General features: G+C 39.0%; 1 protein-coding gene across 2 annotated transcripts in view; it reads right to left on the bottom strand.

The window, feature by feature from the left end:
- Nucleotides 1-1,777: 1,777 nt before the first annotated feature.
- LOC101855302 (E3 ubiquitin-protein ligase UBR3) overlaps nt 1,778-16,375 on the bottom strand; it is a 58,574-nt gene continuing 43,976 nt past the window's right edge. For both annotated transcript variants that reach the window (XM_035973950.1, XM_035973952.1), the window contains 9 exons: nt 15,916-16,027; nt 14,827-14,924; nt 12,639-12,757; nt 12,277-12,378; nt 10,935-11,060; nt 9,563-9,745; nt 4,841-5,050; nt 3,963-4,102; nt 1,778-2,650 (listed from right to left, as the gene is read on the bottom strand). In XM_035973950.1, the coding sequence (XP_035829843.1) occupies nt 2,533-2,650; nt 3,963-4,102; nt 4,841-5,050; nt 9,563-9,745; nt 10,935-11,060; nt 12,277-12,378; nt 12,639-12,757; nt 14,827-14,924; nt 15,916-16,027 (1,208 nt within the window). In that variant the 3' untranslated portion in view covers nt 1,778-2,532. The remainder of the gene's footprint in view (nt 2,651-3,962; nt 4,103-4,840; nt 5,051-9,562; nt 9,746-10,934; nt 11,061-12,276; nt 12,379-12,638; nt 12,758-14,826; nt 14,925-15,915; nt 16,028-16,375) is intronic.

Genomic DNA, 16,375 nt, shown 5'->3' with positions numbered 1-16,375 from the left:
AATTTTAGTGTCAAGTACTAATGAGTAAGTTTACTGGATAACCTTGAGACCAAAACCAACAAATCACTTTGCCATTCCATACAAAAGCAAACAAATTATTATTACGTAGGAAAACATCCAGTGAGTTTGGATCAAGCAATGTAAGCATCCACACCTTAAACACAACTTAACTCCTCACACGGAGAAGTCGGGCAACTAAGAGTGATACAATTCTATCAGTTTGGGCCCCCCTGTCTTTTTTCAACCAAGGCACCGTGGCACCTAAATTGTAAGACAAAATACCCACACAAAAACAGAACTTGATAATAATCAACTTTTCATTGATAATATCATGATGGAAACTCTCATGGGTCCAGCGTCACAAAAAAAGAGTACTAATTCAAACATTAAAAACTTTGTTAAAAAAAGTGCCGTTCCACCACTGAAACAAGTCTGAAATATAACGAGTATGTGCTTGTTAAAAAATGGGAAACAATATGTTGCACCCGTTCCAGTGCCATCAGTTTTCTTTTGAATTTTTCATGAGGGGGTTGTTGCAATGCAACACTCGAATATTGTGCAAAAAATCAAACAATTTGTTAAGATATTTAATGCTTACGACTGGAACTAAACTAAATGCATACTGGTGTTGGTGATATTGATGAAAACTGTCTATACTGGGAGTGGAAGAACTTCTAACTGCCCAACTGCTCACTCAGATCAAAGTTTCAACCTCCATCTCGTTTCTCTGGCTGGAAACCAGGTGAAAAAAGGTGGCGAACTTAACAGCACAATAGAGCAAGATCTGGAACAGACATTGGTGATCATGGTTCGCCACTCATTTCTCTGCCCTGATGCTCTAAAACAAAACCTATATATAATTCTGGTCTTCAACCATCGCCTGACTGTTCAAATTTTCTGAATACGTTATCCTTAGTCTACCTCTGCATCTCTTGCCCTCTATTTTTCTCTGAGAAAAAGACGATCTTGGCCTTTATGTCAATTCTAGTGTCCAAGAAACTGCATTTGCCTCTTCCAAATGGATTTTCTCGATCACCGTCTAATGTGGACTTCATTCAGTGAAGTTATATATTTACAGTGTTTAAAATTTTGGCCTGTACTGGATCCCGGTTTTGCTATCACTGGAATAGAATTATGTTGGAACTGGGGCTAACTGTGTTTAATAGATCTAAAGCTGGTACATTTTCTTTTTCCATTCAGTTGAAAATAAAAGCTTTGCTATGTTTTTCCTCCCCCCCCCCAAAAAAAAAACTTGAATTCTGCATAAATCGAGAGAATATTCATGCCAACACACCACTCACAAAAAGCAAAATAGTAGCCAAGCACACCTCATCCTCCAGTCACAACATGAGGGATGAAGAACAAAAGCAGTACATGGGACAGTATCAATACATCCATCTATCTATCTATCTATATATCCATCCATCCATCCATCCCTCCATCCATCCATCCATCCATCCATCCATCCATCCATCCATCTATCTATCTACCTACCTACCTACCTACCTATCTATCTATCTATCTATCTATCTATCTATCTATCTATCTATGCAGTGACACCTCATGCCCAGCAGGTTAAACCCTCTCACTGACCCCTCCTCCTCCTCCTTTTGGTCCGACTCGATTATGTGCATCCAAACTGAGACTGAGAGATACAACGCCTTCCTCTTCTTGCTGCTTCTCCAATCCCAATTCAGTCCATTCTCTTACAAGTGGCAGAGGGGAAAAAAGCAATCCCAAAATGTCCTTTGCAGTTGATATGACCCCTTTTTCAAACTTTTTTAGGTGTAGATATATCTATGAAGCAAAGAAAATCTTCCCCTCACTCACTACTTCTTGATTCTTCACATCAGCACTACAGATGAAGCCCAATGCATTATAATTCCATAATTTTCCAGCAGAAAGAGAAGAACATTTATTATTTGAGAGGTGGTAAAATAAAGGGGATCTATCAGTGGTGCCTTCCAACCACCAATGTGACATACAACAATGCAGTTATGAATAAAGTAATGTGAGTCTATCAGTAACATTATAGTAATCCATTGTCAGTGACAGCCTGTTTCGGATGTAACAGGAATCATCAAACGATACAGTAATGCTGTCCTGCAGAAAGCTATCTGCTGATGTTTCATCCCTCATTTAATACAGGAGTCACCATTTTCATGTTTGACTTCAAAATAATAAGGTTATGACAAACACAACAGGGATATGTAAGCATGAGACAAGTTTAAAAGGAAGCACATCGACAAAATGTAAGATCACTAAAACTTCAATTACAGGCTGGGGAAAACAGTAGGACTTATCACGAGTTCCCTAAATAAAACCAACATAAATGATAAAATACATCTATCACAAGCATCCCTGTGAATGCAGTTAAGTAACTTACTGGCAGATTACTGTTGAAAACTAAATATACACCCTCTAGGTCAACAGGTAGGCTCTGGTATTTACAATGTACAGGAATATATAGATGTTTCTACAACTCCACCAGCACAGTACAACATGCCCTTGTAACATTGAAGCCACGGCCCACTAGAGTTGATCCCTGTGCCAAATCCATCGCTTACAGGTGTGGTCGAAGCTATGAGACAACCACTGTGTCTCCAGAAGGCTATACCGAGCCATGCTGAGGAACAGAGGCTTGCCTCGTCTGGGGAGAGAAAGAAAAACAGGTAAGTTAGGCCTGCAGTCCACAGCGATTTAAGCTGTTTTGGAAAAAAATACTATTTAGTCACGACCAATTGGACTTAGGTCCAAACCAGCGAATCAAAACTGTCTGCCCCAGATTTGGGCAACACAGCTCAAATGTGAAGGGTGCTGACAAACGAGTTACTTCTCGGATTCGAGACCTATGGAAATAGATTCGTCACACTGATAGGTGAACTTTTTACAACTCATAAGTATAAAATAATAAAAGGCTTATTATACTTTAAAAATATTCAAATGAAGTTTTCTGATAATCTACAAATTTGACCCTAGTGTCCATTTTTGGCCATAATCTCCATTTCTGGACTGCAAGAAGTAACTCATTTTGTTGGCACGCATCACATATAGTAGCCTATCCCACCACTTCAAAACAGTTTCGTCTTGGGATGCTAGGGAGGCCAGGCACAGTGTATCCACTTCATTGGTTCCATTCCATCTCACCCTGTAAACACCATGGATGTAGATTCTATTGAGAGACTGATTTCTGTTGTAGGAAAAAAAGGCTCTTACTCTAAGAAGGCCTTTAAAAGTATTCTAATCAAGATTTAAAAATGAAAGCCTGGGAGGAAGAGTGCGAGGCTGTTGTGCCTGAGTGGTGGATACTTACTCAAGAAACAAGAAGAGTGAGCTTGTGATCAGAAAATCTAGCCTGCCAAAATGAAGTCTTAAAACAGTTTTGACTAAGAGTGCAACAAATTTAGCACAAACACCACTGCAACAAAACAGACAACCAAGTTTGATAAAAGTAAACTTGGATACACCTACCCAAAATTCAGAGACCTACACCTCAGATCTAGGATCACTGTAGGGGTCACAGTGGGGCTGGTGCAATGATTTACAGGAACAGGAAATAAGTAATCTTTCTCTCAAATTATGTCTTTTTCAACCAAATTCCCAAACTGCACGGAATCATTCCTGGTCTTGACAATGAGAGTGTAGCAGACCCCAGCACATAATTTTCCCAGATGAGCCCTTCGTTACCGATTTTTCTGAGAAGAAATAAGCATTTATCCAGAATTAATTTTTTAAAATGCAACCCCAACTTACTTTTCAACAGCCTGAAAGGAAAACTGAAAACATCCCTGGTAACTGGAAGATATTGTCGAATAGGGGTCTACTGAAATGACACTGATAACATTAGTTGAACGAGATGTCCTGTATATTCAGCTACGGGAAAACCTCAATGGCAGTCAGTCCCAATCGTGAAACCATTGAGTGATAAATTTCAAAACATGTAACAGGCGATTTGAACTCACTTGAGGTCTCGGTCTTCCTCCCCGTGTTCATCCAGGTAGACAGATCCCCAAGGCGTGGCACGGGGACCTCGAACGACGATCACAATGCTGGAGTTGACCAATAAAAACATGCCAGTGCCAGCCCCACAGTCAATGGAATGCTGGGGAAAATAAAATGAGAAATCAGTGTTATGCCTTGAGTATAGAAAAGCACAACAGTCAGCTGCTAGTAAAGATGGGTTGACTTTACTAGTCATTGTTATCTAAATGAGGCTTGCCAACTTTTTCAAAACCTACTCAAGGACATCTCAAACTATAACATCAGATTATGCAACAATGAATAAAATTACACCATGTGGGATTGGTTCTGGTAAGGGTAAAGCTAATTCTTCACTTTGCAGTCACACAGCCAGCAATACAAAATACCCCCATCTGGTCACCCAGCCAGGAGCGACTGCAACGGACCTCTCGGGCTCGGCCGGAACGGATAATTTTCACTGTGCCAGCACAGTGCTAAGCACAACCATTAGCATGGATCTGGGAACAGTCCAGGAAAATTCCTGAGAAATTAACTCCCACCATTTGTGTCTCAAAACTGTTATACTACACTCAAAGGAGTCCACTTAATATAAATTTTGATGAAATGATTTAAAGTTTGAAATGACTCTCTGAATAGCGTCAATTATTCCTTGTTGGGTTTAGCAGACCCCAGACGTGAACTTTACTTCTAAGGTGAATTTTCAATGGAGTAGGCTCTCCTTTTATGTCAGACCACGCCTCCCATCACTCCCCTTAATTATGTACTATGCAAATGTAAGTAAGTCTATAGTGCAGGAAAAGAACAAAAAATGCTTATGGAATAATCCTTTTTTATATGACAAGCAGCATGTCTTTCTTACCGCGACGCTTTCATACACCGAATTCTGTGAGCAGCAGCTCCCTCTGAAACAGACAAACTGGCCACAGACAAGGCATATGGCCGGGTCTTTTGGTGTGCCGTGGCATTCACCGCATCTTGCAGAGCGGAACATCTGGAAAATCTGATAATAGCGTTTCGGCAGCTTGATCAGACTCGGCCGTTGCCAGCTGGGGTTGATAAGCAGCACAGTCTGGCGAGGAAACAAGAAAATTTTTTAAAAAAGTTTTAATAAGATTTTTAAGGCACTTGCAACACAATTGGGTCATAAAAGTGCCAAAGATTAGGTGTTACAAGAGAGTAACAAACACAAAAAAGAACGAGGGGAGATAAAGAAAATAGATGTTTGATAGGAAAGAAGGAGCAAACCACACCAGAGCACCCTCCAACTACTCACATAGCAAAAAATGGCAAAACAAAAAAAAGTAACTACCTATATAACTTAACATCTGTGAGACCACATTGAGATAACATCAAGTACAGTTGCACCTGCTCTAATGGCCACCTGTATAAGACAATTGCCAGTACAAATGCCCACTTTCCATTTCCTCCCTTGTGTATAGTTTGCATTATTACATTATAATTAGGGGGTTTCTTGCTCGCCCGGCGAGTGGGGATTTCCTCTAAAATCCCGGTTTTTTCTCTTTCTCGGCTCATAACTTTATTATTTCTTAGCCTAGCATCATAAAACCAACATGAAACGAGAGGTCTATATGTGCTTTTTGTTGCCATGTTAGTTTCAATGGCGGGAGAAATGTGTAACATTATCGATTTTTGAGTTAAAACTACAAGGTTCGTTACGCGTTCTGCCGCAAAGCCTGGCACGCAAATTTTGACAAATTTAGAGTGCAGCGCGTTTCGGGCGGTTTATTCGAGCTGAATTTTCTATCGCTAATCGTTGTAAATAACCTTAGAAATCACGTGATTCCGTAGTAGAATTGGACGCTGAAGAGTTTGCAACCCACCCAGAGTTTGTACGACGCTTGTGTAAAAAATTATGGTAAAATATATATTTTATCTTCAAAATTCTTTTTTATTAACAATAGAAAACGCTCCCGGGGGACGTTATATTGATAGATAAATCATTTAGCTCTCTAGAAATGTCATTTTTGTTAAAAATGATTAAAAGTTTTGTAGAAGAAAATCGAACTTTACTACACTACCCTAGTTCACTTCGTAAGGTACAAAAAAAATCACCCTCATTGAGCTCTTCAGAAGAATGATATTATTATATAAATGATTGTTGCTCCTGCCAAGTTCAGTGGTTCAGAAGCCCATCTGTTACTTTGAACTTCTGTTGTGAAATGAAAGAACGGAATCTTGTTGTTGACTGAGAATATTGCTGGTCTGGTAATTGGTAATATGGCATGGTATCGTTGGGAGTTTACTTACTATGTACTTTGCCTATCTTTAGCAGCCTCTGTTACCGTTTATACTTATGGTGTCGAGGCGAGAAGCAAACATCTTTCTCTTGATTGTTATGTATGCTTATATTGTTTTTGTTCAATGTTTCTCCTACTGTTCCAGCAGTTGAAAACATCTCTGTGTTGTTGATTTATTATTGTTATTATTCTGCCTTTCCTGCCCTGCTTCTTCGTGTGTGTGTTTTTTTTAAGTTAATTAAATGTAGGTGGTTTTACACCCCCTTCCTGTCTGTTCGGACGAACCTGGGCTGAGAGAGATATTACATCACAGTGGAAAGACAGAGATACTATACTGTTAAAAAAACCCCCCAAAAAACCAACAACAACCGCATAATCAAATTGGCCACCGTGTATAATCGTACAGCACTGAATAATTGTTGATATAAATGAAGGAAAGAAAATACATTTTGAAATGTTAGTCATTGCTGTTTATTGATTATCAACAAAATTGAATTGATTTTGAACAATCAATTGGATGCTCCTATCTGTCCGTCCAAGGGCAGCCATTCATACTGGGTGTGGCCTCCTGCTGACTGGAGTACCGCTTGACATCTTCTGGGCATGGAGGTGATGAGACGACGAATGTTGGGGAGTGGTATTGCCCTCCACTCTTCATCCAAGGCGGTAAACAGTTCATCAGGAGTGGCAGGGGCGACAACTCTGTTCCGGAGACGTCTGTCCAAAGCATCCTTAATGTGTTCTATAGCGTTCATATTCGGTGAATTTGAAGGCCATGGGAGTGTCTGGATATTGTTTCTAACCAGAAAGTCTCTAGTCATCTACTCTGGCAGTAAGCGGTCTGGCATTGTCCTCCGGAAGATTGCCCCTGGTTGTTGAAGCAATGGAAGGGCATGTGGTAGGAGAACGTTGTTGATGTAGGCCTGGGCTGCCACATTACCTTGTACTCTCACCAGGTTGCTCCTGCGAGTGTGGCTGATTGCTACCCACACTATCACACTGCCACCACCATGTGATAAGGCCTGGGAGGTGCATCTAGTTGCGAACCTCTCATTTCGATGTCGGTAAACTCGACGTCGTCTGTCGTGTCGAGAGATGAGAAAATTGGATTCATCACCGAACCATACGTGCCACCAGTTCTGTAGCTTCCAGTTGACGTGCTGAGTGACCCATTGTTGTCGCTGTTGGCGATGCCGGTCCGTCAACAATGTTCTTAAACTTAAAGGTCGATATGCGTGGAGCCCTCTTTCTCGGAGTCGATTGCGTACTGTCTGGTCGGAAATTCTGATGACATTCCGAAGCGCTTGGGCCGTTAAAAAGGCAGGCACAAAACGATCCCGCAGGTGATGAAGCTGAATAAAGCGATCCTGGGCTCGAGTTGTTGCGCTTGGCTGTCCACTTTTCGGTTAATCGGCAGTGGAGTTGGACTGGTGAAACCTTGCAAAAATTCGGCTGATGGTAGACTTTGAAATGTGTGACAACATCAGTTAGACTTTCTCCGGCTTGCAAGCGTCCAATAGCCTGGTTTCACTCTTCTATCGTTAGTCGTAGCATCGCTGAACAGACAAACCATTTTTTCGGCCATTTTAGAGCCGTCCAGTGAATAAACTCACACGCCAAATTTCGTTCGACTACTCACAAAATTAGACAAGTTGTGAGCTTTTTAACACTCAATAATCACACAATTCAACAGTTTAGGCTGTGCCTACCTGTGACTGTGAGTAAACAATGAATTTTGTTGTGAAAAGTTCAAGATATGTGTGAAAAAAACTAGCATGCACAAAACCTCATCTTTACATATTTTATTATCACGAAAACACAAGCACTTGGTTAAGCTTTTCTTTTTTTTGAAGAGTATAGATAACAATTTTCTCCCCTCTTGGGAGTCAACACTAGATTTCCTTCTTATGAAAGCGAAGCTCTTAATTGCTATACCACAGACGCTGGTTCTCTTCCTCTGTATCCATCTGTTCTTTGGTTGTATGCTCTTTCATTGGATGCATCACTTTTTGCCGATGTAAAGAATGTATACTTTTGCTCAAGACTGTTGGCATTTGGGAATTAGATTCAAAATCACTAAAGTCAGGCACGAATAATTTAAATACATCAGGAGATGACACACGTCTGCGACACATCCATAATTCGGGTTAAGGGCTAAAGGTGATGAAGTATTGAAGAGATATCAGTCAGGGAATGACAATTTGTACGACCTATTCATGATTTTCAGTTTTCAGTGTTCGTGTTTTCCGTACCCAACTACATTCATTTTTTTGGGGTGAAATATGATTTTTTAAAAATAAAATGGATTTATTATTGCTTTTTTTAAAGTTCGTAAGATGCGCCTAGTCGTGCTGATTAAGAAAATATATACTGTTGTACACTTTTGACTTAAAACATTAATGTTATGTCACTTTTAAGTCAAAATCAGTTGCGCGTTTCGTCAATGGCGGCCATATTGGCGGCCATATTTGGTCACATGACTTTGCACATTACGTAATACAGTGTTTATCATGTAGGCAATTGCATAACCTTTCTGGAAATGTTTGATTATCATATGTTTAACAAGCAACTTTTTCTTTGAACTAAGGAAAACTGTTGCTAAGTTGTCTTTCTCATGCCTAATTTCGCACATTTTGGTGCCATCCTCTTGTCTATTTATGTAAGTAATTAATTATCCCCGAAAAATGCCCAAATTCACAACAACAAAAAACTTGCATAACTTTTCAACCGTTTATCCAATCTTCATGCAGTTTTGTTTTTGTTTTTCTCAGCTCCTTTAGCTCTATCTAGTGACATATATTTTGGTCAAATTAATCGTTTTTGTATTTTTTCGTGAAACCCCCTATTATAATGATACTGTGTATAACGACCTTTTATTAAGACCCTGGAGAGTTAAACTTTATCGCTAATTTTTTTTCTCCTTTGCTTTAAGAGGCAGGAGGAAAAGGAGAGACACCACCTTCAGTTTCATCATTCATTATTAACTTCTCCAAAGCTCTGGCAGATTCACTTGAATAAAACAACGATAGCTGAAAGTAACCCTACATTACGTCTTATTTTACCTGACTGACTGAAGTTTTCTACGACAAAATTGCAACAAAACTGCATGTCAAAGTGATGTGACCTACTGTCTTAATTGCTTAAAAAAACCCAGCAACCTTCATTTCTATAGCTCTATTGCTTATGAAAAGAAGCAACCTTTGTTACTTCAGCTCTGTTGCTTTAGAAAACACAACCTTGGTATCTTTAGCACCATTGCTTAAAAAAAGAACAAAACTTTTGTGTGTTTTTTTTTAGCTCTATCGCATAAGAAAAGAACCAACCTTTGAATCTTGTACATGGGAGTTGATTAAATCCGCAATGTGATTACACCAGCCTCGAACCAGTGTGTGCGGCTCATCAACAACCCACTGTACACATGACGTGCTGCTGGAAGTCTCGTCAACCCTGGTACCGGGCTGCCATAAATTCAAGTACGAAGCCAGCAAGAGAAACTCGCTTTGTCCCTGTAAATTAATAAGAATTAAAAAATAAATTACACATGTACTGATCCCAGAAGGACAATTTGGTTTACAATGGTATACATACATACATACATACATACATACATACACAAATACATACACAAATACAAATATTACACCAGTACAGAACAATTTACAACCATGCCATTGCCAGTCGCAACTGTGCAGCGCCCTGTATTTTGAGCTAGGGTTGTCGCGTCTTGCTCAAGGACACACGCCAGTGACCACCCATCTAAACCCTGTATCACCGATACTAGCTTGACATTACTTGAGTCTGAACTCACTGCTCACTGAGCCACTGAGTTTGAGTAAAAGAGAAGCACAGTGACACAATAATTGTCTTTTTATGTTAAGGAAAAAGCAAGACAAAAAGGTTTATACAACAGATGTGAGACCTACAAGTAGTGCCCTCCAACCACCCACCTGAGCTGACAAATAAGAAAGATCTGTGAAACAATTGCTGTAATAAATAAAAACAAAGCAAAATGATCTGACAAAAGAAAAAAAATAGGGCGGGCCGGCTTCATTTCAAAATGGTTGTTATCAAGTTACAAAATATGTTATCTATTTCCTTCATGTACATCCAGAAGTTCAGGTCTCACTTTATTTTGAGTCTCTGACAAATTTATGGGTCTTAAGAAGATACAATGCACAATCTGTGTCATGGTAGTTATTCTTAAATGTCTATATCTGAACTGGATGGTTTTGGCATTAAGTGGAGAGGTGTAGGTTAACACTCCAGAAGAACTTTGAAAGTTTTATGATGAAGTGGAATGGTTCGAGAGCAGGAAAGGAGGTGAAAGGAGAACATTTTAGAGAATGAAATGTTCTGCTGCTGTCACGTTTCAAAACTCGGGACCTATTGAATGAGAGGCAAACACCATAAACTCCAGACCACAAGAGCGCCCCTCCCCCCGGTCCTTGTTACTATCCCGAAAGCTCTAGAGAATAAAATTCTGAGCGTGTTCCCCAGCCAATACAGAGATGGGTTTGCAATTCAGGTAAAGGCCACAGTTTTCAACTGAGGTAAAAATACAATATGAAGGGCAGAATTTAAAAAAAAAAAAGGATGTGAGAAAAAAAACTGAATGGCTCATAGTACAAATCTACCCCCCCCCCCTCCCCACCCCCCAAAATATTTGCACACTACAGCAAAGAACAAAAGCAGTACCTCCAAAGTGGGGATTGTGGTGTCGAACAGATGCTGCTTGAGCAGACTGCAGACCCGCAAGAAAGGAAGACAAAACTCTTGTACTGTTTGCTCCACACTCTGAGGGGACCACACACTCTGACATATCTGTCGACAAAAAGTACGGTCATTTGTTTGTTTTAGTAAACAGAAACACATCGACACAATAATGGTCATTTGGCGCTGGGAAAAAGTAAGACAGACAGACAGAAAAAATAGATGGAAAGTTAAGAAATAGGACATGCCAGAGGCGCTTTCTAACCACCCGCAAGCCAAGAACGCATTCAATTCACACAGACACATTTTATGAGCAGGGTAACTCTTTACTTGGGAGATAATGGCATTCCGAAACTATTACTAACATCCCAAAAAAAAGTTCTACACTTCTACACCAGAAACATGACTGAGCCAAATGAGAAGTTCACTTTGAGCAAACTTCTACCTTAGACAAGGGAAATAGTTTGGAAGAGGGGATTTTAGGGTAAAGAAGGGATAAATACACGTTTAGAGGAGTATGAATATTGAGTTCTTAAGCTAATAACGAAAAGAGAAGGAACTAGTTCACAGTATGCAATTGCTGTCCATCAGAAGAAAAATTTATACCGGACAATGTGTTTACCAACTTCACATAATTCTTAACCCCTTCGCTGCCTAACCAGACACGGTTTCAGTTCATTTTTTTGTGAAACAGAAGTGCATTCCAGCCCTACATGAATTTCACTGTTTACAACATAATTTTCCATGGTTGATTTTTTATTATTGGCATTATTAAAAACCATTTCCAGCACTTTGACTCAAAGACCTGCTCCATTACCAAAGTTGCCAGCCTAGTAGTGAAGGCATTAATAGCCCAAACAATACTTGAACAATTTCTTTTTCTTTGTTCTACTTCTCAGACTACCTGCTGCTCAAAACCTTCTATGCCTGCAATATGACACTACAGAAACAATCTCTGAATCATAACAACTTGTCTCTGAAGTCTAGCTCAGCCTTTGGGAAAGAGTGATTTGCATACCATGTTGAATGTAGCTGAAAACAAAGCAACTTTTGTAAAAAATTTTTAGCGTCTATGCTAGAGTGACAGATTCCCCCCCCCCCCCCCTCCCGAATGTGCTCTTTTTGTAAACATGGAAAACCATGAATCTCACCAGCTTAGAGCAAAAATAATAAAGGAACTGAAGGCTTTTTGGAAATGCACTGATGAAAGAAAGGAAGAAAATTGTAAATAATTTTACAAAAGAAATAAACAGAAATAAAAAACAAGATCAAAAGCCTTAATTTGGACCTTCACAGACTGTTAATCAAAACCATTGCCAACACTCACAGCAGGGAGTTTGCATGAGCTGCTATCCTCCTCATAAAGAGTGGTTCGGGAAAGCCAATTAATCACCAGGCTCAGCAGACCTTCCATGGTAAACACTTGACTCTGAAAGATCATTAAAACAAATAGACATTATTATGTTGCTCATAAGTTTACTTAAGGTATTATTTCTCAAACAGTCCATTTTGACAAGGAAACATGTTGAGATCTAATTTACTAAATAAAATAATCCTAAATATACACAAGACAACAGAAAAAACCCACCCACTTCCACTTGAAAATTAATCATTATCACTGCCATTGCAAATGAAATTTATACTAACAAACAACCTAAGTGTGGAACATAACAAAAGAACTTGGTCTACCTGTCTTCCTTTCCTGCGCCACGCATCTCGCTCCTCGCTTGAGAACTTCAGACTCAGATACACCAAGGCTTGGACATACACCATGTTGTACAACATCTGAATTAAGAAGTCTAGATGTTCTGTTTGATAAAGAAAATAATATAACTATCTGAAAAACAGAATTTATGATACATTTGACAAAACATCGCTGTTGTTTTTTTTCTTTTCTTTAAAATTATGTGAATCTTGGGGTTCTCTTAGATAACAAAACTTGCTCATTTCACATATGGACTGACTTAATTCTTTTATTTTCAAGATAGGAACATTGCTCACATTTAGCAAGCTGTCTCTAGGATTGTCTCTATGACCAAAATCAACAAGTGATAAATACTATGCTCATCACTCAAGGACCCAAGAAATATCTTAACATGCTTAACAGAGTTAATAACTGTTGGAGATTTCTTTCTTCTCTCACGGAATCTGAGATTTTACATGAATAATGAATAGCATGAAACAAAATCTTTGAAAAAAAATCACCACATATAAATTGATGGCAAAATAAGAGCCACTCATATGGTTATAAGAAAGACTCATAGTATAACATTGAGGGGTTCAACAATAGGGTCAAGTAGCTACAGAATACTATATTTCTTTTTCATATGAACACTGTTCCTCATTGTGCTTTATCTTAAAAAAAAAAGAAGACATGTACATAAATTTTTAAATAGGAAGAACTCCTGTCCAGTGTTGGACTTCTAAAATGCAATATAATAGACTGATAAAAGCTCTTTGTGTCACATTAAATCTACAGCACTAAAGCGCCCTCTGAAAAGCATTGATTACTGCTGTGTAATAATTCTGCATGACACTATAACCCTTCATTCTTTACTTTTAATACAAAAAAATCCTTAAGTCATAAACATTACTTCTTTTTCAAGAATATGACGTACTTTAGATTTGTGACAAAGACAGCGTATCCATTTTTTCCCTCCTGTGAAAACAACTTTTCAGAACACATTGCCTCTGAGGGAGTTGGTGAAATTCTAGCCACTAACCATTGCAAATATTCTGTAGTTAAAGAAAGTGAGGGAGACTGCCATTCACATAATAAAACTATTGTCTCGATTATTCCTCATAAATGGTGTGATCAATCACAGGATTTTGCTTCTTAAGTCCTACTCGCATTTTGCAAGCAAACCTTATGATAGGGTTTGAACAGAAAGGTCTTCATTGTGACTTGTAAAAGATAGAACCTGAAGGGAAAACTACAACAATGAGCCAAACAAGTGCGCATGTCTAAAGAAAGTTAATTCCTACAACGTTTTTGTTGCTATATTACACTGTGGCTGATCGCTGTCCCGTGGGGGGGAAAAGGGACGGTTTCTTACGGTCGTCGATCAGTGTCCCATGGGGGCAAAGTGAATGTACCCTGACTCACTTGTGGTCCCTGAAATCTCTGTCCCTCAAAAAATTTTTCAACAAGAAAAGAAGATTCAAGCCTGCCAAATCTTGGAAACAATGACAGGTGAACCAAAAGCAGTTAGTTGTATCTTGTACAAGTGTATAAGTTCTGTGACAAATCTAGCAATGGGCAGCGAAACGTTCTTGTGATGAAAAAAAAAGCACCTATTTCTAGTGAACCTGGGTATAACTTCACATAGTAAGTCTTAGTATTCTTTGTAGAAATATAATACTGGTTCAGACAATTTAACACAAAATAGATTTGGTGGGGTAGAAAATCATCTCTTTGACCCCTGCTATAGTGCAGTCATTGGAACAGTAGTGCAGTTCAGAACTTTCTCATGGACATTTGATAAAAATAGAGTGGAATTAAGAAACATAGTTTCAAAGAGACATTCCAATAATTTTAGTGTCAAACACACATGGACCATTGAGCCATTTAAGCCTACTTTACTGGAGCAGTTAAAAACGGTTAAATTAAACTTTCAAAGACCACTTCAACTCAACTTTCGAGTCGATGTTTCATGCATTTCTATTTCTCTTAACGTTTACACCATTTTTTTAGATGATATATTTGATCCTGCTTTACAACGTGGTAAAAAATTTTAAAAATATTTTAGAAAATTTTAGAGTTGGCCCAATAGTGCCGGACACCATCGAAACGTTAGAGCAAAATTACACAACTTTTTATTAGAAGGTCAGAAACACAAACACTAAAAAACATATCACAAGCACACCACCATCTTACCAGGCTCCATAGCATGTGACAAGGTTAAAACAAACTGGACAAGGAGGCTCAAAGGGTCTTTCAACAGCAGGGGCACTTGTCTCTCAGAGACAGACACACTGGAGAATAGAATGTGGGTGGTTGGCGGGTGCTCTGGTGTGGTCTGCTTCTTCTTTCCTATCAAACATCTATCGTCCTTTTCTCCCCTTTTTCTTTTTTGTTTGTTACATTCTTGTAACACCTCTAACCTTCTGGCGCTCATATGACCTTATGCAGTTGCGAGCACCGTAAACCCTATTCTAAAACTAAAAAACTAAGGAGAATAGAACAGTCAAACCACTCGAAGCAATCAACTCCTGCCTGGACTTCTTAATTTTCCATTCTTAGTTTACCAGCATCTCTGGTAAAGCAGTTAGGCTCTTGACCATCCCATGCAGAAGATTAAATTCTATTTCTAAGTTAGGACCGTTTTTTTTTTTTGAGGGGGGGGGGGGGGTGTTGAGTATCTGTCTTTCTGTCAGAATGTTTTATCCGTCTCAACTCGGGTTCACCCCGACAAACACGATCAAAGCAGCTCGCGTTGATTTAAAAAGTGTGGACTGGGGCTTAAAATATTAACAGCTACTTCATTCCCTGTTGTACAGTAATATAATAAGCCAGCACATTTGATGCTGGAAGGACAAATGAGAAAGCAATAATGAATATGCACCCTGAGATGACAAAAGAATCCTATTAGCACCGCACACATCAGTACACATGCAACATGGAAGTAAAAGTAGACTGATGCACAAAGTCTTTAATTCTAAAAAAAATAATAACGACTATGAAAGTTGTATCATGATGGAAACCATACTTCAATAACACAATAATAATATACAAAGGCAGGTTTACATCTTCACAAATCATCCTCTCAATAACAGTTTCAACCTCTCCAGTACACAAAATTCAGCAATTATTCACTTTTAATATCTTTTGCATACTTTTCAATAGCAGCTATCATTCACTTTTTTATGACAAAAACTGAGGGAGAACACGTGTGAGCCTTGAGTAGGAACGGGCGGGAACAAACATGAAAATGAACAGGCGCTATGAGTATATTATATATCTTACCTGTCAGATTCACCACCACACTTCTTTCCTGTGATGTTAGACAGCAAATCTATGTAGGTACTGGACGACACCAACACCTTACTATGCAGGCTCAACACTTGGAAAAGAGGCACTGGAAAAAATAAACAATCAGTACAGAGTTCATGTTAAGTCAAAGTGCTTCGCTTTCGCTCTCTCCTCTCAATCCTCCCCTCTGTCCCTCTCTCGATAATAAACACACTGCAACAAACAAGCCTAAAATTCATGAATCTCCTCTCGATACACCCACACACACAAGCACCCACACACACACACACACAAAACGGTCTCTTTTTCTTTCCTATGGTGCCAAAAGTGGGGCAAAGAAGATCCAACTTTTAAATGCAGGCATGTTCAGTCACTTTCTGGGTAAAGACATCATAGCAATTATCATTATCACCCAAATCATGATCATACCACTGGAATCCTCTAAACCCTTGTA

Source organism: Aplysia californica, unplaced genomic scaffold (genome assembly GCF_000002075.1).
Source record: "Aplysia californica isolate F4 #8 unplaced genomic scaffold, AplCal3.0 scaffold00002, whole genome shotgun sequence".
Lineage (NCBI taxonomy): Eukaryota > Metazoa > Mollusca > Gastropoda > Aplysiida > Aplysiidae > Aplysia > Aplysia californica.
This window is presented reverse-complemented; position numbering and strand designations above follow the sequence as displayed.